The sequence below is a fragment of the Toxotes jaculatrix genome, chromosome 10 (assembly GCF_017976425.1).
Source record: "Toxotes jaculatrix isolate fToxJac2 chromosome 10, fToxJac2.pri, whole genome shotgun sequence".
Classification (NCBI taxonomy): domain Eukaryota; kingdom Metazoa; phylum Chordata; class Actinopteri; family Toxotidae; genus Toxotes; species Toxotes jaculatrix.
In genome coordinates this window covers 13,517,797-13,542,589 of record NC_054403.1, presented here as the reverse complement: position 1 = coordinate 13,542,589, position 24,793 = coordinate 13,517,797, and the positions used below count along the sequence as shown (strand labels likewise).

The following is a 24,793-nucleotide window of genomic DNA, read 5'->3' as shown; positions in this document are numbered from 1 at the left end:
CTGCAATGTCAAACTCTGGGCAATGAGGCAATATAAACAGGCATCCTTTTTACATTTATTCATTGTAAACTATATATGAGAGATATAGTTATATTAACACATTTCCCTTGTCATGGAAAAATAAGGCAATTGGCACCAACCAGAAATTTCAGTTGTCATATCAACACATAAAGGTGAAATTTTAGCCCAGTGGTAATAAGGATCAAGGATTTTGCCTCAACCTGTAACCGCAGTCTTTGGCCACAAGATGGTGCAATAAGTTAAACATGAAATCATTGGGTTCCTATCAGCTTCCTTCTTAAAGTTTGATTTTTATGCTCCTTGATGTGTTATATTATTTAGGCCCTTGCCAGAAACATGTAAGCTGCACTGAAATGATGCATTAAGTAGCAATGTTTTTTTTTAAGTGTGATAGATAATCAGGAAATTAATTTTGAAGGACATATAGCACAGAGGTGAGAACAACAGGGAGGACAACTTTATTGCATTGTTTGCTGTGTATACAAGCATTTAATTAGTCTTGTTCTATTGTTGTCAGAGAGATTGATTTTTTTTTTTATAGCAATTACATTGTCAACAATGTCACATGATGGCTGAATTTTATTACCTACCTGGCTTCCTCTCTCCACATCAAAGCAAACATCCCGGCCAGCAGGGAGAAAAAGTAGAGAGCAGAGTCCTCCCCGTTAGCACAGCCATGAACAGGCTAAAGCTCTCAGCAGTTATTGTCTGGTGCTCTGTTTATTGTGTGTGTGTGTGTGTGTGGTACATTTTTATAGGGTGTGTCCGTTCCCCTCATTTAATTTCTTACAAAAAGGCAACAGAATCAGTTATAGAGCATATTAGTATGAGAGTATGTGAATAATGAATCTTCCTTTAGATTTGGTGCTGTAGTTCTAACAAAAAGGAGTTACTTGTGGCAAACCTTCATTTTCTTCCTCTTTAACTTTAAAATTTGATTTTGTTTATTCAGAAATTAGGTGGAGCTTCAAAAGGAAACCCTCTTTGACTTAATTACAGGCTATTGAGTGTATGTGTCTGGTTTTCAGATGGTGCAACAAGAATGAAGGTGAACGTCAAATGAGACAGGCAAGTGCAGACAAGAGAACAGTTGGTCAAAAGCTAGACGTGGACAGTCATTAGTGGCAAATAAAAGTGATGGATGGACAGACACAAGATGAAAGGCAGACAGAAGATAGGATGAAGACAGTGCAGTGAATATGGTGTTAAGGAGTTTGGTAAAACTACAAACACAGATGGAGATGTTCAGTCTTTGGTTAGAGGCATGCAATATGGCACATAAACAATGGGGCAGGGATGACTGTGTCAGTAACACTAATCCAAAAACACACGCCCAGCAATAAAGCAAAGGCAAGAGAAACAGTGGGTGGGGGAGACTGAGAAGGAGTGAAAGAGAGGAACAGAGTAATAGAGGGGTGGAGGGTGGAGTGGCCCAGCCGTCATGACATAATACAGATGGCTCTCTCTTTCTCTCTCTCTGGGTCCGGCGTGACGTGGTTCTTGCGAGCCCCCTGGCCTCCCTCCTTCTCCTCTCCTCTGGTCCCCTCTGATCCCACACAAATCATTTAGCTCACTCACAGATGTGCAATGGCAAGCGTCACCCTGCCAGAGCGACCACGCACCAAAATAAACACCATGGGGTCCCATCTGCAATCTGACACAACACATTCATTTGCTCAACTGTATTTTGGAAAAACTGGTCTGCCCAGATTTCTTCCTTAACAACCTCAAAACAATGACTTTCCTTCCACAGACTGTATTTTAAGTCCTCACACCCGTATGACACAACTTAGACTTGCCAATCCGGCCAGACTATCTTAATGTGGACATGGTGCGATGCCAGTGCCAGTTTACAGAAAAACCACGCCAGTTCAGCTCGCTCCAGTAATCCAAGTTTATGTGTTAGTGAGTACTACGTCTGGAAAAAACCTGTCAGAGCTTTAATGTGACCTGTATAAAGGTCAGCTTTGAGGAAGATTGTGTGAACTTTCGTCTAATTCATGTAGGAGTGTTAGAAACACTTTATGTCAGGGTGACTCCAGGAATATGCCAGGAAATCCTCTCACCAGCTCTTGAGTGCTTACAGTTACTGGGCTGCTGATACCTGAGTTACACAGAGTAATTATTTGCAAGTGGCAATAAACTCTTTTAAAGGCTCCTATGACGCAAAGCATATGGTACTTTGGTGTTTCCTATATCAGTTGTACATGAGATGCGGCTTGCTAAGCAATAAGGAAGGATAAGGAAACCAAAGCTGAATTGAAGATAGACTATGAAAGCAATAGGAGCAAGGAAGACACACACTGTTTGACAGGTTAGGATGAGACAGAGAAGCCCTTCCTCCTAAAATGTAAATGTAAATTACTTTAATCAATTCAATAACTCAGGAGCGCACATATATGTGTGTGTGTGTGTGTACACACAAAAAGGGCAGTGCTATGAACGTAATATATAGGTGAGTGTGTGCTAAAGTTGGAATAATTTTTTCAGACACATTCCTCTTTTTATTCCTATTTCTACACATCAGTAATCACATTGGAAGCAATTGAAAAAGTTTTGAGAAGATATACACTTCATCTATCAACTTTATGGTCAACAGTGTATATATATATATATATATATATATATATATATATATATATATATATATATACACACACATGCATAATTTTATTTTTATTTTTATTAATTGTCTCTTGACGTATATTATACGTTATATGTAAAGTATCTCTTAGCCATTGAACTCATGACTTGTTTGTGTAACGAGCGCCACCAACCATCCTGATGACTAATGTGCTGTTTTTTCAGAAGTAATCTGGTTATTCACGCGATGACGGCTGGTGAGAAAACTTAACGAGGGATTTGGAGGGGGACCCTTTTGACGTTTGCTTCAGGGTGGGTTCTCTTTGTCGTATGCTTCATCGTCTGACTCCAGAACCACATCTGCTGCTGATTCACAGTGACCTGGCCACCACGCTGCACAGCTTTGGGAGCAGCTTTGGGATCAGGGGGGAGGAGGCTACACCGGGAACTAGAGCAGATCTGATGGCTATGTTCAGGTACTGTATCCTGTGAAAGTAAACATAAATCATGCCCACTACCTGGGGATAGGGTTACAGTGTCACAGCTATTACACAGATGTAGGTCACACACTAATCAAATCTTTTGATTTGAGTGCTGAGGTTACGTAATAACAAACCGTTGTACCTCATAAATTGTGAAGACGTGACCTCTGTTTCAGCATCTCCATGTCTCTGAAGAGCCCCTGCAGAAAATGTGTGTGTTAGTGAAGAAATGCATATGGATGCAAGCATTTGAGCATTAGATAGAGTAAATGCTACTTGCTACTCTAGCCTCTGTATCCTGCAGGCAAAAAAAATTATAAACAAGAAACGAGAAAATCATCCATTCCAAAAAAAAAAAAGAAAGAAAAATAAAACAATAGATGTATTGAACTAAAAAATGTTACCTGTTTTATATGACCCAGTTTCCAGCCACTGGGCATGAGGCTGTGTGTCTCAGTGCTGGTCTTCAGGCATTCTCCTGCCACCCCCCCTCTGAGAAAGAGAGGGAGAAGCAAAGAGTATTGTTGGGCCCTCCTGTACTGGCCTCCAGGCCCTAACATGAAGCAGATGTGGAAGGAGAGATCCCCCAACAACAAGGTCTCAAAAGTCAGCTGGAGGTGCTCTACTCACCCAAAGTCACATCCAGCTGATGCACTTCATTTTGAAGACACACATACTCAGAGAGCTACTGTTGGTGAAGCCAGAAAACTAACTGAAAGAAAAGCCCACCACACTGTGTGTGCATCCCAGCCTGTGTGGGTGTCTGAAACTGTTGTGTATGATTCACGTCCGGGATGTGCTACTATAAGAGATTAATTTAACACCCAAGACACGTGTAGTACAACTGACTAAAGTACATGATAATCTAAATCACATAGTCCAGACTGAAGATTAAGCTGTCTCCATCACTATTTATCTCCAGGACCTGGCTACTGACCAGTTTTTATCATCAGTCAAACAGATAAATACATCATTATTATTAATGTTTACATAAACTCTGAATTAGGTTCACAGTTCATTTCACCGCCTGTGTATTAACCCTCAAATATTCAACCACTCCCATCCTGTTTTTTCATGTGTTACATGTTACATGCTACATTTTGCAATTACTATTACTTTTCCTTACTTACAAATACTAACTAAGTAAAATAACAGTAAGTACCAACACAGTAATGTTGGCACAAGCACAATGTTGCTATCATTCCTGTGGGCTCATCCACACTCACGCGCACGGCATCCAGTGTGTCTGGGTGTATCCGTTTGACTCTACCACACAACCATGTCATGACCTGGTATTCCTTCATCATTAGTATGAAATAATTACAGAAGATGAGTGTGGCAATGACGTAAAGTCCTGACCTGAAAAACTAACTAAAACAAAAGTGAAAAGTCAAAGGCTCAAAAAGCTAAAAGTGAAGATGAATTAAATATTAAAACTCCATGAAATTCCTTGATAAGACATGGCAAACTTTCCCCATTGCCCATCATTTTATATCACCATAGTAATTAAGGAAACTTTGATCTTTGGGGTGGATCTCATTGGATAACAAAGTCATGGTACACACGCAATTATGCTTATTAATCCCTTAAGCCAGGAGAGGAATGCGGTTCTTTGGCTTCTGTCACTGGATCTCACTCACGCACATCCACAACACACCTGAACATGTCAGCGTACAATTCATAGAAAAGTGCTGAAATGTAATATCTTCAGGAAAACTTCTACATCACAAAATATATCCCTAATAGTTTGTGTATATGCTAAGTAAACACATCAAATACACTGAAACATGTTTGCACAGAATCTCAGTAAAGTTGGTACTGAATAAATATTTAGTGTTTGTAGTTTTGTGTAGTGTTTCTGTGGTGTGGGGCCAGGGAAAATCTAATTAGGACTTACATGTTTTCATATGCTCACAATAGGCCACTTGTAAACCGGTACATCCCTGTTCTCCTTCATTATGATCACACATGGGCCGATGTGGTTTGGACAAAGCGAGGTGAGGCGTGTTACTTGGCCAGACGCTTTCACATTCCTCAAGCAGAGACGTGGACAGTAAGTGGACAAGATGTCGTCTGAGAGAACACGCTCGTACCCATACTTCTCTGGTTGTGTGCCTCTCTTTGTCATTTTTATAGTTTTTCCACCCACATTGTCTCACACACCCTCTCACTACCTGTCTCCTTCTACCCACCCAATGCCTGTTGGTCCTCATCCAGCTGAGATACAGTGTCTCTGATTCTGTCTCGGCTTCCCTGTTCTATCTTTCACATGTTTTTAATGTGCAACCCATAGTTCAAATGTTGTTTAAATATGTTATCAAACCAATAGTTTGTACAAGAATTCTCTCTCAGTATCTGTGTAACGGAAATACATGTTTAGCAAATGCAATAAATCCATGTAAACCTGTCAAAGTCAGTTAGTTTATATCATTCATTATTGCTCTTAATGCTGTCTTGGCATCAGATCTGATCAGTTTTACTGCAAGTAAAACTGGAAGCAGTTGGAGTAATCAAAGCAATATGGTCGAAAGGTTAAAGTAAGTGCATGACCTCATGCGCAGTGTTTCAGTGTGACTTGTGGTTCGGTGTCATGGGAATACAACTTGACCGATTAAACGATCTTGTGAATGATGAATGTGAATCAATAATAAATAATAGATAAATCTAATTTATGCAAATCTGGCCAGGCATTTCATGAGACTGTCATTACTGTGGATAGTTCAAACAGGTGCATCTGTTTCATGCCTGAGACATCTATAAAACTGTTTTCCTGGTATTCATTTAGGAGGAGTATACAATCAAATAAGATTTTTTTTTAAATCAACATGAAAAGCTCTTAAACTATCTACAAAGGTAACTGAAGTGCCAAAAAGAGTCCAGGAACATAAGAGATATTTGTCTTTTTTCTTCTGTCTTTCAAAACCTTGTATATTTATGATAAAAAATATAGCAATTATATTATTCCTCATTGCTCTCTGTTTTGCTTGGCATCAGATCATCTTCAGTGGGAGTAGAAATATGTGGTTATTTCTCCACACAGTTTAACTCATGACCAGTCCACTCCCGTACCAGTACGGAAGAATTTGTATATTCGAGCTGCATAAGTAGGTTCCTCAGAAACAGGTAACAGGTTACTAACACCTGAGTCACTGCATGGAAAGAAAAAAACAAAACAAAACAAAAAATTAAAATAAAAAAAAAATGCTTCTGCGTGTTTCAGCGCACAAACCTCATTCGGTTGAGTGGATGTCACTCCCTCCTGCATAGGGGTAAGGTAATTATCCGGAAATGAGGAATTAGGTAAGTAAAATAACAAGTAAAGAATAACACTGAATCAAGGATTTACCACACCACCTAAACCCTGTGCATCACCATTTTGGGTCACTTTCTCTGTAGTTTCTTCTAGGGGCCTCCCAAATTCCGAACCAGCATCCTCATATCGTGGAAGGTTGAACCATGCAAAGCGCAACATTGCCAGAAAGGGAACGTGGTTTATGGTGGATAGGTTTTTGCCACCTGAGCTGGCACAGTTTAAATGCACTCGCCAAAGCGGCCCTGGTGAACCTGAATGAGCCGATTCCCCACCCACAGCTGATTCAACAGATAACACAGACAACGACAATGAACCTGCAGCTCTGAGGCTTGGTAGAGGAAATAGTTTCTGACATATTCCCTGGGCAACAGTAAGATACCTAAGAATAGAATCATTAAAATGATTGGTAACGTAAGTGTTCGTGATGGGCGTGGTCAGGTTAGGAAGTTTTTAAATGTCCTGATATGATCAGGTTCAGAATGACACATGACCACTGACTGGTCAGTACTTCCTTGTTGCTTACTATTTTTGTGTTTTCTCAAGTGAAATGTTGTACAACTGCCCTTGATACAGTTATTCAAAAACTCACTTCAGTAATGGGCACCTAGTTTTCTCTTTTTTCCCCTGCTCATTCCTTAGTAACAATTCACCAGTTCCTGGTTCAGCGCAGTACAATTACATGTGACTTAGCAGCAGAACAAGAATATAAATAGACTGTTTACTATGTATGAAAAATGTATAAATTGCTACCTAACTATTCACTAACATTTATTTCCCAAAATATTTCCCATCTTCATGTTTGAAAAGATTCATTACTATGAATTTCAGGAATTAATAAATGCAGACTGTGAAATAGAGATAATTTTTATTCAGACTCTCGGGGCAATTGTTTTATTATACAACTGAGAGCAGGAGGGACCAAAAGTCTGCCAACAAAAGGTCCAGTGAAATCAAAGTACCTGGGTGTAGAGTTGGGGTGTAGAGTTGCACCTGTTCTGCATCACTAGACACAATAAATTAATGTGGCTCCTTGGAATCAAGATGCCTGCTGAGGAACAGAGACTCTGTTTCATTCACAGCCTTGAACGTTTTGGTGAAAACGGTCCAAGCTGACGCAAATCAGAAATCAGCACCAAACCTTCCCCAAACAAATGATCAAAGAAAGAGGTGAGGGACGATTGAAAATAAGTATTTACACGTGTCTAACTTTGGCTGACAGATGCAAAACGTGAACCATCACCTATCGTTTTGCGTCTCATTCAAAGTCGGCAAACTCCTCAGTACTGCTGACGTTAACAGGTGGCGCTGACAAATAATTGAGTTAATATATGACAGATGAAGAGGTGAACACCTGTGAGGCAGCAGGATAGTGTTAACAGGACAGGGGAGGTGTCAGAGGAGGTGGGGCCGCGCTGACTCTCCAGGAAACACAATTTAAATGCACAGTGGGAGTGTGCCGGAGTGTGCAGTCGCTCTGGATTTAACACGGGAGAAGTAGAAGCATCACTCCAACCGGGGAACTTACAAGACGTTTTCTCACAGGAAGGTTTTCGACAACGACGGCAAAGCTTGAGCCATGTGTGGTAAGCTTTTCTCTCATCGAGTTCATCTTTTTCTGTTGCAAAAAAAAACTGGGCGTATTACGCACGAAAATGGACTTGACAGGCTCCTGCTGTGCCCAGTGCTGTGACAGCGATGTTTTGCGTGTAATCCCAGCCACAAAGCGAGAAATTAGCAAAGTTATCCGACCATATAATTGGTTTGATATGGTCACCGCGATCTTGTCACAATTTTCTTGGCAATCAAAATATTAATTCTGAGCAGCAACAGTTGGGTAAATGTCAGTTTTCTGATCTGTGTGGATTTCTGAAGCGCTTTACGCACAACTGCTACGTGTCAGTGTTTTCACTCGGGGGTGTAGACAACAAGACAGGCAAGTCATACCAGTTACAGCTAAAAAAAAAAAAAAAATTATTAAAGTGATATATATATCTTGCGTTCATGAAGTACCTCACATCCATCCTCCTCAGCTACATAAAGTGCATCTCGCACCTTTTGACAACCTCACATGTCCCACTTTCGAGCAGTCAGGCACGTTTACAGCTCAGAGTAAATCTTTAACAGTCCTTCGGCCTCTCTTCATGTCTACAAGGAAGAGGCCACGGTTCGTTCTCCCACTTCACCCTGCCTACCTGGCTGCTCCAACACTGCGCGCAATGTGCGTCCGTCAATGGCCAGCTGTGTGCCTGCGGGAGGAGAGCTGCCCGGAACATTCCTACACACAGGCGCACACACACGGAAGAAGAGGGTGGGGGTGGGGTTGGACATATACTGTATATAGACAACATACCCAACAGCCTCATACAAAGTTATTTTAATTTAATATAAGCTTGCCCATCTCGTGTAATTAAATGTAATGACATGCCATGTCTGGTCACTCATTCTGCCTGTTGTGTATTCATGTCCTTCCAAAGTGAATAAATTAGATGAAGATCATAGGCAATAAAAAATAATACAGCTGGAAGTAAGGAGCTGACCTCATTGAACAGCCATACCCTAACTTAATGACCCCTTAACAACCAAAGAGTGAATATTAATGTTACCTAATGACGGTGTTGGCTACTGTTTGTTCCTCTGGCTGCATTAAGAGTAATAAGATTTATCTTTAAGCAAAATATGATAATGCTTATCAAAAGGAATTAAAATAATGGAAGCGTTTGCTTTGCAGTAGTGTAAACTAAAGCATTTGAGTTCAAGTCTGATTCAAGATCTGTTTCTCTTTCTCCCATTTCTAAAAGGGATCTTTGCCTACCTGAATTACCAAGTGCCTCGCACCAGAAAGGAGATATTTGAGACGCTGGTGAAGGGACTGCAGAGACTGGAGTACAGAGGGTACGATTCAGCAGGTAAGACACTCAGCTTCACAGGGTTGCCACACACACACACACACACACACATTCACACACACACACATACACGTACACCATGCGCAAACACTAATAGTACTCCTTGGCAGCACCTGTGTGTCATGTCCTCAAAAAATAAATTCTAGGCAACATTTCACTGTATTCAAAGCTTAAAGGAAAACATCGAAAAGAAAAACTGCTTCCTTCTGCGCATGTGATTGGCGTCATTTAAGTTAAATGGCAAATTATAACATTGTTGAATGAAATGAAGAGAAACTGATTTAACAGGTCAAACCAACTTCTTGCCAGCATGTCACGCAGGCACACCTTCAACCATAAAACCAGAGAAGTATCATCGCTAATAGTTTTGCATGTAGGAAATCTAACTCAGATCCTGCTGCTACCTAGATAATTAATATCGTACACACACACACACACTCTCACACACTTTGTATTTGTTCATCCTATTTGAGCAGGATGAAGCCACAGAAATAAGAGGTTCTTTCATGACTGTTAAACGTTGTGTCCTACATGCACACCCACGCCCATCCACACACACACACACACCCACACACAGTAAATAACACCTCAGATACCAATGTAAATCATAAGTCACTCATATAACTCATATAACCCATGTACCCGTCTGTTTTTTGGGGTTTTTTTTATAATTAATTTCCCAAATATCCTCTCTTGGTGAGGAATTTGACTTCATATATCTAATTTGTGGAAGAATTTGTGACAGTTGTGTGTTTGGGGCCTTTCTGTGTGACACTGTGATGGTATATATTCAATTCTTGCCCCCCCCCTCGTCTGTCTGCAGGCATCGCTGTGGATGGCCCTAGCAAGACCTCTGACATCAATGATAGCAGCATCTGCTTGATCAAGAAGAAAGGAAAGGTCAAGGCTCTGGATGAGGAGCTATACAGTGGGTTTATACACATTTCACTATATATTCTTAACTGGGTTTTGATCAGTGTGAAAATATACCAGCATGAGTATTATAGTTGTGGTTATTTCAAAATCATGTCATCTTCTTCTTTTTTCCCTTATTATATTTTCTTCCAAACATTTGGAAAAAATGATTCAAAACTTGACATCACCTTTGCCCTCCTTCCCTGAACATTTCATGCCACATTTCCTGTCTTTTTAAAACCTTTTAGTATCTTCATATCAGTAAAAGGGACCGATGTCATGTTTTTCTTGCTCAGAAAAAGACACACTGGACCTGGACGCGAAGCTGTGCACACACTTTGGCCTTGCTCACACTCGTTGGGCCACACACGGTGAGCCTAGTGCACTCAACAGCCACCCTCATCGCTCTGACAAGGATAACGGTAAGATGTACTAATGTACTTATATGCACGCTGACACTCTTTCATATAAAGTTCACATGCAATTAACACCCACACTCAGAGGACTGTAAATCTATACAAAGCATATTGTAGGAATCTTAGAAAACGATTTCAGTGAAACATGTTAGCTTCATCTGATAGTGGTTTTAAAAAAAAAAAAAAAGGCAATCAATTGAGATCAGCTCTGACTCCGTCATTCCCACGTCTTGAATCATTTCATTACACTTATACGTCTTGGCTGAGCATTTAAATAAAAGGTTAAGATTCTACGTACCTGTATTTTACACACCCTCACACACCTTTTAGTTTATATTACACCCATCTCTTTGTCATTAGTATGGTATGTCCATAGGTGTGTCAATTACGCACCTTGGCTTTAAACTGAAGTATGTATATGCAAAAATGTCCATGGTGTGAATGTCCAAATCACAAGTAGAGAAACTGTGTTCCCAAGTAACGTCTGTTTCAAGTTTTATTTGTATATTCTCTTTTGGTTCAGCCTATTATTACATGGTTATTGTTATGATAATGTATGACTCTGTCTGTAACTGTTGTGGTTGTCCTGCTCTGTCACATCACACGTCATTGTTGAAATTCTGTATCTGTGTCATTTGAGTTGCTTATAAATCCACTGCTTCGCATGCATTATGTTCCACTGCTGAAAGAAACATTCTTTGAATAACATCAACTTGTTAGACCTGCCTAGGATTTAGAGGTGTGGCAGTTCTTGTTCTATTATTAGTTTAGTCCATGGAGAAAATAACAGTGCTGGTATAAATGCATATGAGTACCGTCAGGAGAAAACATACAAGTGGTCTTATGACAATCTCACTAAGACTGTTTTTTGACCTTTAGCCCCTTTATCTCACCCTTTCACTCTCTTTGCCTTTTCTCAGAGTTTGTTGTGATCCACAATGGCATCATCACCAACTACAAAGAGCTGAAAGAGTACCTGGTAAGTCAACCTATCATGAGAAATTCCTGTTATACAAACACTGAGTTACAGTCCTGTTCAGTGCCATTCTTGGACCTGCCATTCAGGTCAGAGCTTGTATTACCATTGCAGGCTTGAGTTTCATTCTTCTCAGTGGCCAGCCATTCTGACACTGTCTCTTTCAGGAGTCATAACATCCCTAAAATGAATTAGAAAGACTATATCATGTGGCAGTGTACTGTATGTTATGATAGTGACCATATATATTTTTCTGCATAGGTAGCCACTGCAAGCAAAGGACTTAACTGTAAAAGATGGATAGATATAAAGAAAACCCTATAACTATAACATGCTATAGCAATCACTAGAACTAAAATGACATTATTTATGAGTTTCAAAGTTTTCTTCAGTGACTCCAGCAGTCATTAACTAAGAATGTTTCAAAAGTGACTTGTTGGCACATCGTGCTCGGACAAAAGTCACTCTGTGAGCTTGATTTTGACTGAAGTATACTTGTCAACTTGTACAACACAACTTTCACATTATCCCTCTGCAAAAAAGCATGGATTAAGAACTCAAGAGAGGATGTTGCTTGGCAGTAGGGAACATAATTTTGTTTAGGGATAGAGCAAGTCAAATCACAAGCTGAAATAAACTTTTTTTTTTTGTTAAAATCGTTCAACTCTGTGCTAATAATACCAGTGGAGCCTCTTCAAACTAGGCTGTTGCACATAAAATATTTAATGTAAAATTACTTCATCGGCCCATACAACTTTAATGTGTAATATCACTTTAGCAAACGTACTAAAGATCTTATCTGGTCACTCGAGGATATTTTCATTTAATTAGGTTGGTCATTTGTTACACCCAAAAATGATATGAGACTCTCTGGATGCATAGCACTGAATGTTGTAGTTTTAACATTTCAGTTTCCTTTTAACTGTTACCTGCAGAAAATTATGGATTTCAGACTCTACATCCTCAGTGTGTTTATGTGTTTATAATAATATAAACTGCTCACGTTGCCTTTCTTAGATCACCAAAGGATATGAGTTTGAGTCAGACACGGACACAGAGGTGATCCCGAAATTGATCAAATATGTTTACGACAACCGAGAGATTGACAACATCACCTTCTCCACACTGGTCGAGAGAGTCATTCAGCAGCTGGTGAGCGGCTCACACATAGCAACAACACAAACATAGGGGGATGTTGGGAAACTTATCTTCCTTTTCTAGCAATCCTTTAAGTTTTTAACTTTCTTCATTTCTATTTCTTCCCTCCGTCAGTGGAACACAACACAGTTTTTGTTTTGTTTTTTTGTTGTTTTTTTTGTTTTGTTTTTTTGCTTCAGCCCTGTGTAATGAGATGGAAATTTTATAACCAGCTTCCTGGCAACTATGAAGGGTAGCATCATGTTGCTTAGTGTCATAAAATGTGTCATTGACCAGTCACACACACACACACACCAACATTCATTTGCTCATTCTAAGCAGTGTGAAAGTGCTTAAATTTCCTGTCCTTTGAAACACAGTGCACCATCACAAAAAATAGTCTCCATGGCAACCGTCCTAACAGCATCACAAGTGACATCATCACTCGTAGAGACCAATTTTTTTTTTGGGTGGGGGGGGCGGTGAGACGGCGCGAACTTCAGAGCGAACCTCTCTCTCTGGAGCTTCACGCTTTTCAGCAGGAGTGAGTAGTCTCTCTTGAGAAGAGCAGAGGGGGCGAAAGCAGCCATTTTGGTTTTGGAATAATGGGAACCAGATAGTTCAGACCCACTAAAAGCCTCACGACCATGACACCCTCCCTTTGCCTCCCGTCCCACCCCACTTTCAGCACCACACACACACATAAACACACAACCACTTCTAGAAACCCCCACAGACACCAGTGCAGTCAGTGCTTTCGAAATACAGCTGACATTATACAATAGAGGTCTTATTTCTCTTAACGCCCCCCCCGCATACCCTACTGCTTCACTCACCACACTCGCGCACACCCCCACTACAACTGCCAAACCCCCACACGGCCAAAAGAAACATTTGCCTGTGTTCAGAACGTGTTTCTCTTTAAAGGTTACACACACTCTCAAGGAATACACAGCTAACTTTACCTTTACATTTACATTTTTAGATTTTGATTTTTTTTCCTCCTCTTTCCCAACACTCTTGTTTAACCCTGGTATATTTTCACTCTTTCATCAAGCTAATGTAAACGCTGCGTTTCCTCTGCCTGTCTCAGGAGGGGGCCTTCGCTCTGGTGTTTAAAAGCCGCCATTTCCCTGGAGAGGCTGTGTCCACCAGGTTAGTATACACACATACACTGACACACACACACATGCACACACGCTGACATTTCACTTCACATTATGGTCCAGTATCTGCGCCGTGGTCTAAGACTCAGTGGAGATGACTCATCCCCTGTTACAACCAGTATGAAGCAATACCAAATATGATTTTAGGAGACTCTCTGATTTACTCATTGTGGCTTATCTTAGCTTACATCCATTACATGTGGCATGTTATGACTCTGGGATGTTTTTTCCTCACGATAATGGGTAATTGTGCAGTTTTTCATGAGCGTGTGCGTAAATTCCCGTCCAACTGCATGTGTCGGCCCCCATCTGCGTCTTAAGACCCAGGCAAAGAGAGCAGCAGAGCAGAGGTTGAATTCAGGTTCTTCCTCTCCCTCCTGGGCCTCTGGCCTCTGGGCTTCTGGCCCTACACCTCCTTTTCTGTGACTCATTAACGGAGAGACTAGAGAGTTTCCTGTTTCAGCTCCGGGAAATGCAGCTGCCAGCAAGACTTCTGGTTAATCACCTCTCATCATTTTATTTGACTTTATACCATTCCTGGTTCAGTGAGTCGTCATGGATCAGGGATAAAAGGGAGATTGCTGGGGCAAGGGAGCGAGAGAAGAGGGGAGAGAGAGGAAGGAGGAGGGAAGATGGGCAGCAAAATGAAGACAGATAAGCATCACGTGTGGTTTATGCAGATGGGTTGCCTGGAACTGTCAGTGCTGGAAAGGCTGCTTCTTGGCACACCTGCTGCTAAGGTCAGGAAGCTTTGGCATATCTGTTGTCTGTTGTGTGCTTGTAGTTTCTAAAGAAACGATTCTGAGAGCTCATATCAGCACTGCACAGCTTTGGCTAAACTCAGTGTAGTTTTGTGGTTATGTGTTGGATAGTCAGCATTGTCTTCCAGGATGGAGGAATGTTTGTAATTATCTGGTGATGCTTGTCAGCACCCACCCCTTTGTCGTCAAGGATCAACCTCCCGGCAGAACTTTTGCTCTCTTCCTCTCAGCTTCTTTTTCTTTCACTGTTTCTGTTGTTCTCCCATTCTTTCTCTTTCCACCACCCGGTCTTTCTCTTACTTGCTCTTACTTTTCTTTCATCCCTTCTTCTCGTCTCTCTCCCTCCCTCAGGGTAAATATTGTAATGGATAGCGACCACATGTTTCTGTTTGCAAGCCTCCCTTCTTAAGCCCCACACCCCTTAAAACAACTAGCGGTCTTACGTCAGTGTAGCTGTGCCCCTGAGAAATGCTAACCAGAGAGAAAGAAGGGAACCAGACAGAGAAAGACAAGAAATCGGGAGAGGCCTTCAGTTTCTCAAGAGCCAGTGTCATAATAACTTGTTTTGTTTTGTTATACTGTTTGCATTGTGGCCACAGGATGAGTGTGTAAAAGTTTCCTGTACTTTAAGGTTAGTCTCCTCACACCCATCTCTGTCACCTATCAAATTTGCATGTGATTGCACCTTGACAGCCAATAGACGAAACCCACATGGAATCAGTAACCAATGAGGAAGCAGGGGTCTGGTCCAGGAACTGTGAGCAAATCCTAAAGAGATGCAGATGAATGGGGGATCCATTTACCTGTCTGGTGTTCAAGATTTAGAAGAGATTTGGATACGTAGGAGGATGTCTGAGCTGCCTTTGGTACAGGAACACAGGATTAAGTGCCAAATTGTGTAAAAACATTTTTTTTTTTATTTTACCCTTATTTTTTAAAGGTAAAAATAAGGGTCTATATATAAAATAAGGGCGTGTATATATATATATATATATATATATATATATATATATATATATATATATATATATATATATATATATATATATATATATATATAAATAGAAGGAGATAAAGGAGGATCATAAGGAGTGCCAGGAGTGTTTTGTTTGGAATAATACAGTAGGATAAGATCTCAGGTTATCTCAACATCCATATTTTCACGAAGAATCACATGATTGTGTGTCTCTGACGTTGTTGTGTGTCTGCAAAGCTTAATGCTCTCCTTTCTACCACCTTTACCCACACTTTCTCTCCTCACCCCCCTTTCATCTCTCCCTCCCTACCTGCTTCATTCTTGTCCCGGCAGGAGAGGAAGTCCATTGCTCATTGGTGTGCGAAGCGAGCATGAGCTGTCGACTGAACCCATCCCCGTCCAGTACAACAGTGGTGAGCTCTGTTCCTCTCTCTGTCAACTATTATCCGCTTACACTGCACCCGAACTCTCTGTCTAAATGCACACACAGACATGCTGTATATGCACACATGGATAAATGAACTAAATACTCAAGAAGTACAATATGCTGCTGGGTGGACAAAAACTTTCCCTCTGCACATTGTGTTACCACATGTCCTACATTTTCTAAAGCTACTTTTAAGGACATCTTAGGAGGATAACACAAGTGAAGACCAAAATCAACAATGCCTTAGTCTTAGTCATAACATCTGACTTCTTCAACCTATTGGTCTGAAGTTCTCAGTCACAAACTCATTCATTCCTTCTGACGTTTTAAATCAAGCAAATGGGCTATGGATGTATATTTTATGCAAAATATAATATTATTTTATACTAAATTATTTCCTAAAACAGCCAGGTACTGTAATTTTAAGCAAATTGAAACATGATTAAATATTTGTTGCAGACTATTTTCAGCCACTGATACGGTCCTCTCGTGAGTATTTACAGCCACAGCATGGTGTATGTGGCACTGACGCAAAATTAACTACCGTGCCTGTGTCGCCCAGTGCAACAGTGTGGCTCACTGATGTGTTTTTTAATAGCTTGATGTTTTTTTAATAGTTTTTGGACAACAGTGGAAGTCTGTAGCACAGAGAAATAAGCTACATCAGACTTTGGCTACACAGGAGTACTACTACTTTAGGATCAATTCATTGTTGGTTTTGATCTGTTCATGAAATTTGTATACGGTAAGAAAAATATATTCTCAGACTTTTCCTTTAATGGGTTATTACCATGCATGCTAAAGGTTGAATAATCTGAAAAGCGCACCTTTTAACACTAATTCAGCAAGACATTCAGAAAGTTTAAAACTTCCCTTTGGCACAGTCAGACTTCACCACAGCTACTCAAATATTCAAAGGCCTCACAGTGCAGTTGCTTTAAATGTGTCTCCTATCAACGGAGCATTTTCCCTTCATTCCATCAGCAGATTACAGTGTAATATTGCTCTAACTATTGATTTTCTCAGATATACTGACACAAATCCACACTGACCCTGTTAAATTACTCTCTTGGCTAACTGTGGAAGTAATACAAGATGTTTTGTGGCTCTGTTATTTATTGTGCAATAATTCTTTTAAAAAACTCTCTTAGAAAGACATTTTTCCTGAGGTGTTGCCAGGGACTTCTGTGCATAGTTTTAAAGGGAAGTGGTCTTTTGGAAACTCAAACACTTCCTGAGAAGAATATAGTTCCCAATCCCAGAATTCCCAGTGGAAAAAGAATTAAAGACGGGGTGGTCTTATTAATTGTTCGAAATGCTATTGTTACAATGGGATCATTTCTCATCATGATTAGTTATCAGTTATAAGCAACTTCTGCTTATGGCTTCTCAGTCTCCACTGTGCTTAGGACTGTGTCTTCACTGTGTTATCAGTTTACTTAAGATTTATGGTTCTTAATGGCTCAAGTGAGTCCAGTCCAAAGTCCAAGGAAGAGTGGGATGATTGCTGGGTGTGTCACTTTAATGGCTAAAAAGATTTATTTCAATTCTCTCTTTTCATGACATTTTATACAGTAAAACCTCTATTATCACACATCCCTTTTGTCTTAAAAAAAAGTGTGTGTGTATATATATATATATGTACATGAACCAAAGTTACCAAATAAGGCCATATATAGTTGTGTGTCATATCAGTGTGAACTCAAGAGCTAGGATGACAGCTGAGAGTTTTTCATTGGCATTCTGTTGCCACTGCAAGAAACCCTGAACTCTTTAGACTTGTTTGCATGGATAAAGGACTGCATTGTCATGTGCTGAAAGGTAATTAATCTGTAAGATTTCCTTTAAAATGTGATTTTAAGGGCACTATGTGTACAATTTGGCGCCCTCAGATGGTTGTATGAATAAAGACACTCAGAAATGTAAACTGCTGACAATAACCAACAAATTCAGCAAAAACTGGTGAATAAACAAATAAATAAAATACATTTGAGTACAAATATTGCACGTTGATTAGTAGTTGATTGTATATATATCTCAACTGTAGATACTGTATATCCTGCACTTGCTGCTTTTGCACTTCTGGTTAGATGCTAAACTGCATTTCGTTACCCTGTCCTTGTACATGAGTAGTGACTATAAAGTTGAATCTAATTTAATCTAATCTAATCTAATCTAATCTAATCTAAGTAGATAGCAGCCAATCAACTAAGTTTCATTTCTTGTTGATTTCTTAATTTTGTTTCATATAAAAAAAGTTAATGACCTGACAAACCTATTTCCACAGCCAGGATGTGACTACATCTCGGAAGTTGAGAGGAAGAATTCAAGTGATGAACACATCTTGATTGTTTTAGTCCCTCAAAAGTCACTGTGCGACCTTTAACCCTTGACCTATGACTTTTGACCCTGTAGGACACTTCAAGGAGGGAGTCCAAGAGAAAAACAGCCATAACCGTCCTGACTGCTCCAACGCCATCAACTCTGTGGGGAATGGCATGGCTGTGGAGTATTACTTTGCCTCTGATGCCAGGTGAGGTGTCTGTGTGTTGTGTGGTGAATCCAATGTGGGATCATATCACTGAATCTTTACTTTTTATTTTATCAAAGCCACCTACCTCTTCCTTCCCTCTTGCTACCATATCTCACCAAATAGGTTTTGTATTATTTGCAAACATCAAACAAGGGCACATCATCATTAATTTGTCACACATGTATCTGTATTCTCTCCCTCTACCCACAGTGCCATCATTGAGCACACCAACAAGGTGTTGTACCTGCAGGATGATGACATTGCAGTGGTGACTGAGGGGAAACTCTCCATCCACAGGATAAACCGGCGGGCCGGTGAGGACCCCGTGAGGGCAATCCAGACCCTGCAGATGGAGTTGCAACAGATCATGAAAGGTCAGAAAATCATCAAAAAGACAGTTTTGGTATCTGTTGGGTATGAGGACAATTCATTGCTTTTATTTATGTTTAGTTTACACAAGCAGTTTATCTTAAAAGGACATTATTAAGACTTATAGATGTTAGAGAGAGCAGAGGTTATAAAGAGCACTAACAAACAGTATATATATGGCACATATGCTTGTAGTGCCACAAATGAAGTGCATTTTATATGTGTTGGGCTTGTGCTTGCTCGCCCTCTGCTGGCTGAATGACTGAAAACATGATACTGCTCTTAGGATTTCAGCCTCTTTCAGTTTACCACATAATCTGATGCACATATACGATCCCCACTTTGCAGGTAACTTTGATGCCTTCATGCAGAAGGAGATCTTTGAGCAGCCGGAGTCAGTGGTCAACACCATGAGAGGCCGGATATGTTTTGATTCCAACACAGGTGACCAGTGATCTTATAACCTGTCCTACCTTCAGAGTTTAAGGCATATGTAGGGCACCTGAGCGTGCACGTGATCCCTTGAATCAACATTAGCAGGAACTAATTCAGGCTGTGCACACAGTTTGTTGATTGTCTGTCTTGCCATCGTCTATTTGAACTTGCAATTCTGAAAGACAAAGCGTAAGCAGATACTAAATCATTAATTTGCACATTACTGCAGCACCTTTCAGCTTTGTAACAGAATGACCAGCATTAGTACTAATAAATACAGTATGTACATGTGGAATGTCTCAGATACTCAAACTTGTTCATGCTGTGGGTACCTGGCATACTTAAATATGGAATAATATGGACATAACTGTGGAGTATACATGCAAGATAACATGGCCCACCTTAGGTAAATTTGTTTATTTTTGTGCAGTAGCTATGAACGGTGACTATTATGTATTAAATCAACAAGCATTAAATCAACAGCATAGCAGTTTAACTAATGGAACTGTTGTACTTTCTGTCTCCTCAGTGGTTCTCGGCGGGCTGAAGGATCACCTGAAAGAAATCAAACGCTGCAGACGGCTAATCATGATTGGCTGTGGCACTAGCTACCACGCTGCAGTGGCTGTAAGTAGAGCTGTCAAAAATTAGGATAAGAAAGATGATTGTCATTTTGTGATTAGTATAATAATGATTAGTAGAAGTAAAGTTCAAAACATAAAATTAATCTTTGTATTGAGAGTTGTGATGGTGATGATGTTGTTTACCTACTTTTTAGACCAGACAGATCCTCGAGGAGCTCACGGAGCTGCCTGTCATGGTGGAGCTGGCAAGTGACTTCCTGGACCGCAACACCCCTGTTTTCAGAGATGATGTTTGCTTCTTCATCAGTCAGTCAGGTGATAATAACACACAAAATCCAGGACACCCGTTGTTACAGTCTGTTAGACAAGACGATGACCATGAAACTGGTTTTAAAGGAAAACTCATTTCACGCTGTCAGGGCTTGGGTGAATCTTGAGGGCAATGTCATCCTCTTCTGAATTTTTCCTCCATCAGTGGCCTCACCGTGCTGTTATTCTTCTTCATAATTAAATGTTTTCATTCCCTCTGCTCCCTCAGGAGAGACAGCAGACACCCTGATGGCACTGCGCTACTGCAAGGACCGTGGTGCTCTGACAGTCGGTATAACCAACACTGTGGGCAGCTCCATTTGTAGAGAAACAGACTGCGGAGTCCACATCAATGCTGGGCCTGAGATAGGAGTCGCTAGCACCAAGGTAAAGTTTACACTGTACATCTGATACTTTTATAAAAGAGCCTTTTAAGAATCTGGCAGCAGCAATTTGCAAAGCATACATGCTTTTTTTTATACATGATGTAAGTTGTATTTTGTGTATTAACACAGCTTGTAGCTGCATTCAATTTGATGATAAAATTCTCCTTGCCAAAGGCTGCATGACAACACAGAACCGTGTTATTTGCGAGACAGGCTCTTGTTGCCACACTGTTCAGCACAGCTCATGTTTGTGTTTCTTGTGTGTGTGTGCATGTGACCCAGGCCTACACCAGTCAGTTTGTGGCCCTCATCATGTTTGGCCTGATGATGAGTGAGGACAGGCTCTCCCTACAGAAGAGAAGACTGGAGATCATCAGCGGCCTCAAGGTGCTACCTGGTTAGTGCCGCAACAAACACAAATACATTACAAATATCACAAAAATGGCCCCAGCATGAGCACATTGCAGCTTTAAATGTAGACACCATCTGTGTAAAACCTGTACTCTTTAACTTCCACCATAAGACCTTCACCTCAACTCTTTCTTCTTCTAATCTCCTAGAGCTGATAAAGAAGGTTTTGTCTCTGGATGAGAAGATCAAGACCATTGCCAATGAAATGTATCAGCAAAAGTCTCTTCTGGTCATGGGCAGAGGTTTCAACTACGCCACCTGCCTAGAGGGGGCACTGGTGAGTTGAGAATGCCACAGTGAGGTGTCAAAAAATGTAGAATTTATTCTGCTAGCGCATGAAACGTGAGGACAGAGTAAAAATATATCTTTTTTTATTCTGATGCAGAAAATCAAGGAGATCACATACATGCACTCAGAGGGCATCCTGGCCGGGGAGCTGAAACACGGTCCTCTGGCACTCATAGACAAAAACATGCCAGTCATCATGGTCATCATGAGAGACGCCTGCTACACTAAATGCCAGAATGCTTTGCAGCAAGTCACCGCCAGATCGGTAGGTCCTGGAAAAACACAATAGACCAAAAGTGGACTAAAATTCTATATTTTGTGGGTCATGAAGGTGTGACAGCTGGTCATAAGAAGCACAGAGAACACAGAGCCCCATCATTATTTCAATAATCTTCTGAATATAGACTGATCACGTAATGCATGGGAAATGAATTTAATAAGAGGTACAGTCAGGCACAATGCACACACACAGACTGACAAACACAAGCCGCACAGTATTCTCACGATCAGGTCACAAACAACTAAAATCCATCATAAATGATGACATTAAATCGACTGACTAATCTTAATGTTCTTGCCATCAGGGTCGGCCCATCATCCTGTGTTGCCAGGACGACCCTGAGGTGACTAAGAATGCCTACCAGACCATCGAGCTGCCACATACTGTGGACTGTCTGCAGGGCATCCTCAGCGTCATCCCCCTGCAGCTCCTGTCGTTCCACTTGGCCGTCCTGCGAGGATATGACGTAAGTAGTCAGCACAGTTTTCACTCAGCCCATCTCTACAAATTTTCAATGTGTACGAAATACAAAGTCTTTTAAAGATGTGTAACTGTGAGGCTGTCTGTTAATCTGATTACTGATCTGAGCCTCAGAGGCAAGGAAGACTATACAAAAACACCTAAATATTAGGTCATTATCTGTCTATATGATCTTATCAGGACAAAAATCTCACATTGAGATATGCTGTCTCACAACTGTCATGTCTAAATACTGCAAATATCATTGGTTACACAATATAACTACTTCCCTCATTATAGAAATGTTGTAATTGTGTCCAGATTAAATACATGTAATACTAATACAGGCAAAACTTTTATCATAAATTTAAATGCACATTTACTGTAAAATATGCCAGCATAATTTGCTATTCAAATGCTTTCAGCTTAGTTTGAATATGGCATCGATATTGTTGCATATAAGTTTTAATGCCATGGTAGTGAGTTTTCTTATCATAAGAACAGGGTTTGGTCAGTGACTCAGACATCGAAGCATTGCGGTTTTTCTTTTCACATCAACATGAGAGTTAATATGTCCTGCATCTCCAGGACCATGTCTCTACCTGCTCTTTCTTAGTAAATGTGCTCTTGTTTTAGAGTAAAAGGGAAGCGTATGTTCCCTGGTTAACAAACAGTAGGTGCACTTAATGTGACGACAACAACAGCTGTGGCCAAATCCATATTATGGCTCATCTCTGCAAGTGTGTCATTATTATACCACCCACCCTAATAGGATGTGATGTGTTAAACAAGCTGTATAGTACAGATACAGTCACTGGTCACATGTTATTTGCTATAACGAACTGCTTTCTCTTTTTGCAGGTTGACTGTCCCAGAAACTTGGCCAAGTCTGTGACTGTGGAATAAACACAGTTCACAAAGCACCGCAGACGAGAGAGAGGAGGCTCATAGATTTACAGTGTAATTGTGCAATTGAACGTTCAGTATGTTTGCGTGTGCGCGTGTGTATTTTGATTGTGTGTGAGGCGGGATAGGGGTGAAGTAAGGGCTGTGTTTGTGTATGTGTGCAGATGAAAGTGTGAATGACAGAGTGAATGTGACAGATGAAAGAAGGTGGTATAGGGTACAATGCCTTTTAAAAAAAAAAAAAAAAAAAAAAAAAAAAAGAGAGAGAAATGTGAAGCCTGACCAATACACTGCTGAAAAAGTGCCAGTGCCATTTAGGCCTTGCGGAACAATCTATGAAAACAACAATCAAACATCCAAAGCAACATGCTGTGCCTTTTTCTAATCTCAAGTTGAGCCAAAAACACACACACAAAAGGCTTAGCAGGAAAGCATAGATATGGTATATTGAAGTGTTTACAGTTGTGCAATATTGGGACCAAATGTGCATTATGAATGTACACAGTCATGAATGAGGTGATTCATTCATTCTCTTCCTGTTTTATGAATTTCCTAGGGCCATTGAAAACTTCTTAACTATTTGTTGTACAATGGATTGTAGGAATTATACAGATGTATTCCAGAGAATTCTCTGAACTATGAAACTCTTATTTTATGTATTTCATTGCACACTCATGCAATCACTGTGCCTGGTGGGCTATTAGCCCATTATGTCAATATTTTCTAGCAGAAGCAAATTTTCTATCTAACTGTCACATTATTACTTGATTGTTTTTACATATTTCTGCTTCCATTTTATTTCATTTTAAATTAAAATGTACTTAATGTCTATTCTGTCTAACAGAATTGCAGTTTCCAGAGTCAGTTCATGGTAGAACATGAACTTTTTTCAGACCTTTCTTGTAGTTATTCTTGTCATAGGGTGGAGCTTTTCCATAGATATACACGATAATTATTTAAAGAGCAGTCAGGCAGCAAAAAATGATGTACCATGACTTTTAATTATACTTCTGTTTTGATGGCTATTTGTATGGGTTTATAGTAATTATAATATTCAATATTTATCTGATTTTTATTTTATAGGGGCTAAAGAGAAGTTTTGATTTATAACTGTAACTATGATTATATTTTATACTTTATATTTTATAGACATAAACTGGCACTATCAATCAACAAATAAAGCATCCTATTCAACGTGTTCAGTTATCCATTCCTAATTTCTTCTCACGTGCCACTGTTTATTGTTGAGAGAAATATCAGACTTTGATGCTATCTTATTATAACTTCATTGGAATATCTAAAAAAAAGACTTTAAAAAAATCTTTTAACACTAAGGTTCTGCACTGAGAACTTTTACTTTTGATACATACCAAGTACATTTTCCTGATTATACTGTCATAGTTTAAGTAACGTTTTGAAAGCGGGGCTTTTATTTGTGATTCAGTATTTGCACGGAGTGGTATTAATATTAAGTGAAGGATGTGAATATTTTCTACAATACCAAACGCATCGGTAATCAAAATCCTATAGGGAACTATAGCATAATATATAACATCGAAGGCTCGTTATGCTACATGCATAAATACTTTACTTTAGATTCTTCAAATAGACTGATTCTGTATTTTGATCGCATGCCTGTTCGTAATTACTTATTACTTTACTTACATCAGAATACTGTCTGACTCCTTCTTCTGCCACTCATCTTAAATGCCGATACTTTCATCTTTAAAGTGCAAAAGGATAAGTTTCTCCCC

General features: G+C 40.0%; 1 protein-coding gene and 1 long non-coding RNA gene across 2 annotated transcripts; both read left to right on the top strand.

Moving 5' to 3' along the window:
• The first annotated feature begins 2,717 nt into the window (after positions 1–2,717).
• On the top strand, positions 2,718–3,455 carry LOC121188511. The gene is made up of 2 exons (XR_005894711.1): positions 2,718–2,861; positions 2,982–3,455. It is a non-coding gene; the product is annotated as an uncharacterized LOC121188511 (long non-coding RNA).
• A 4,389-nt stretch (positions 3,456–7,844) lies between these two features.
• gfpt2 (glutamine-fructose-6-phosphate transaminase 2) lies at positions 7,845–24,237 on the top strand. Its single transcript, XM_041048368.1, has 19 exons — positions 7,845–7,982; positions 9,198–9,305; positions 10,129–10,233; positions 10,517–10,642; positions 11,557–11,615; positions 12,630–12,764; positions 13,843–13,904; positions 15,986–16,065; positions 18,495–18,612; positions 18,823–18,986; positions 19,330–19,425; positions 19,946–20,043; positions 20,195–20,315; positions 20,539–20,696; positions 20,978–21,092; positions 21,256–21,383; positions 21,492–21,659; positions 21,979–22,140; positions 22,995–24,237. Exons 1-19 carry the CDS (start codon positions 7,976–7,978, stop codon positions 23,037–23,039), a joined length of 2,055 nt encoding a protein of 684 aa, XP_040904302.1. The 5' UTR covers positions 7,845–7,975; the 3' UTR covers positions 23,040–24,237.
• The last annotated feature ends 556 nt before the right edge of the window (positions 24,238–24,793 follow it).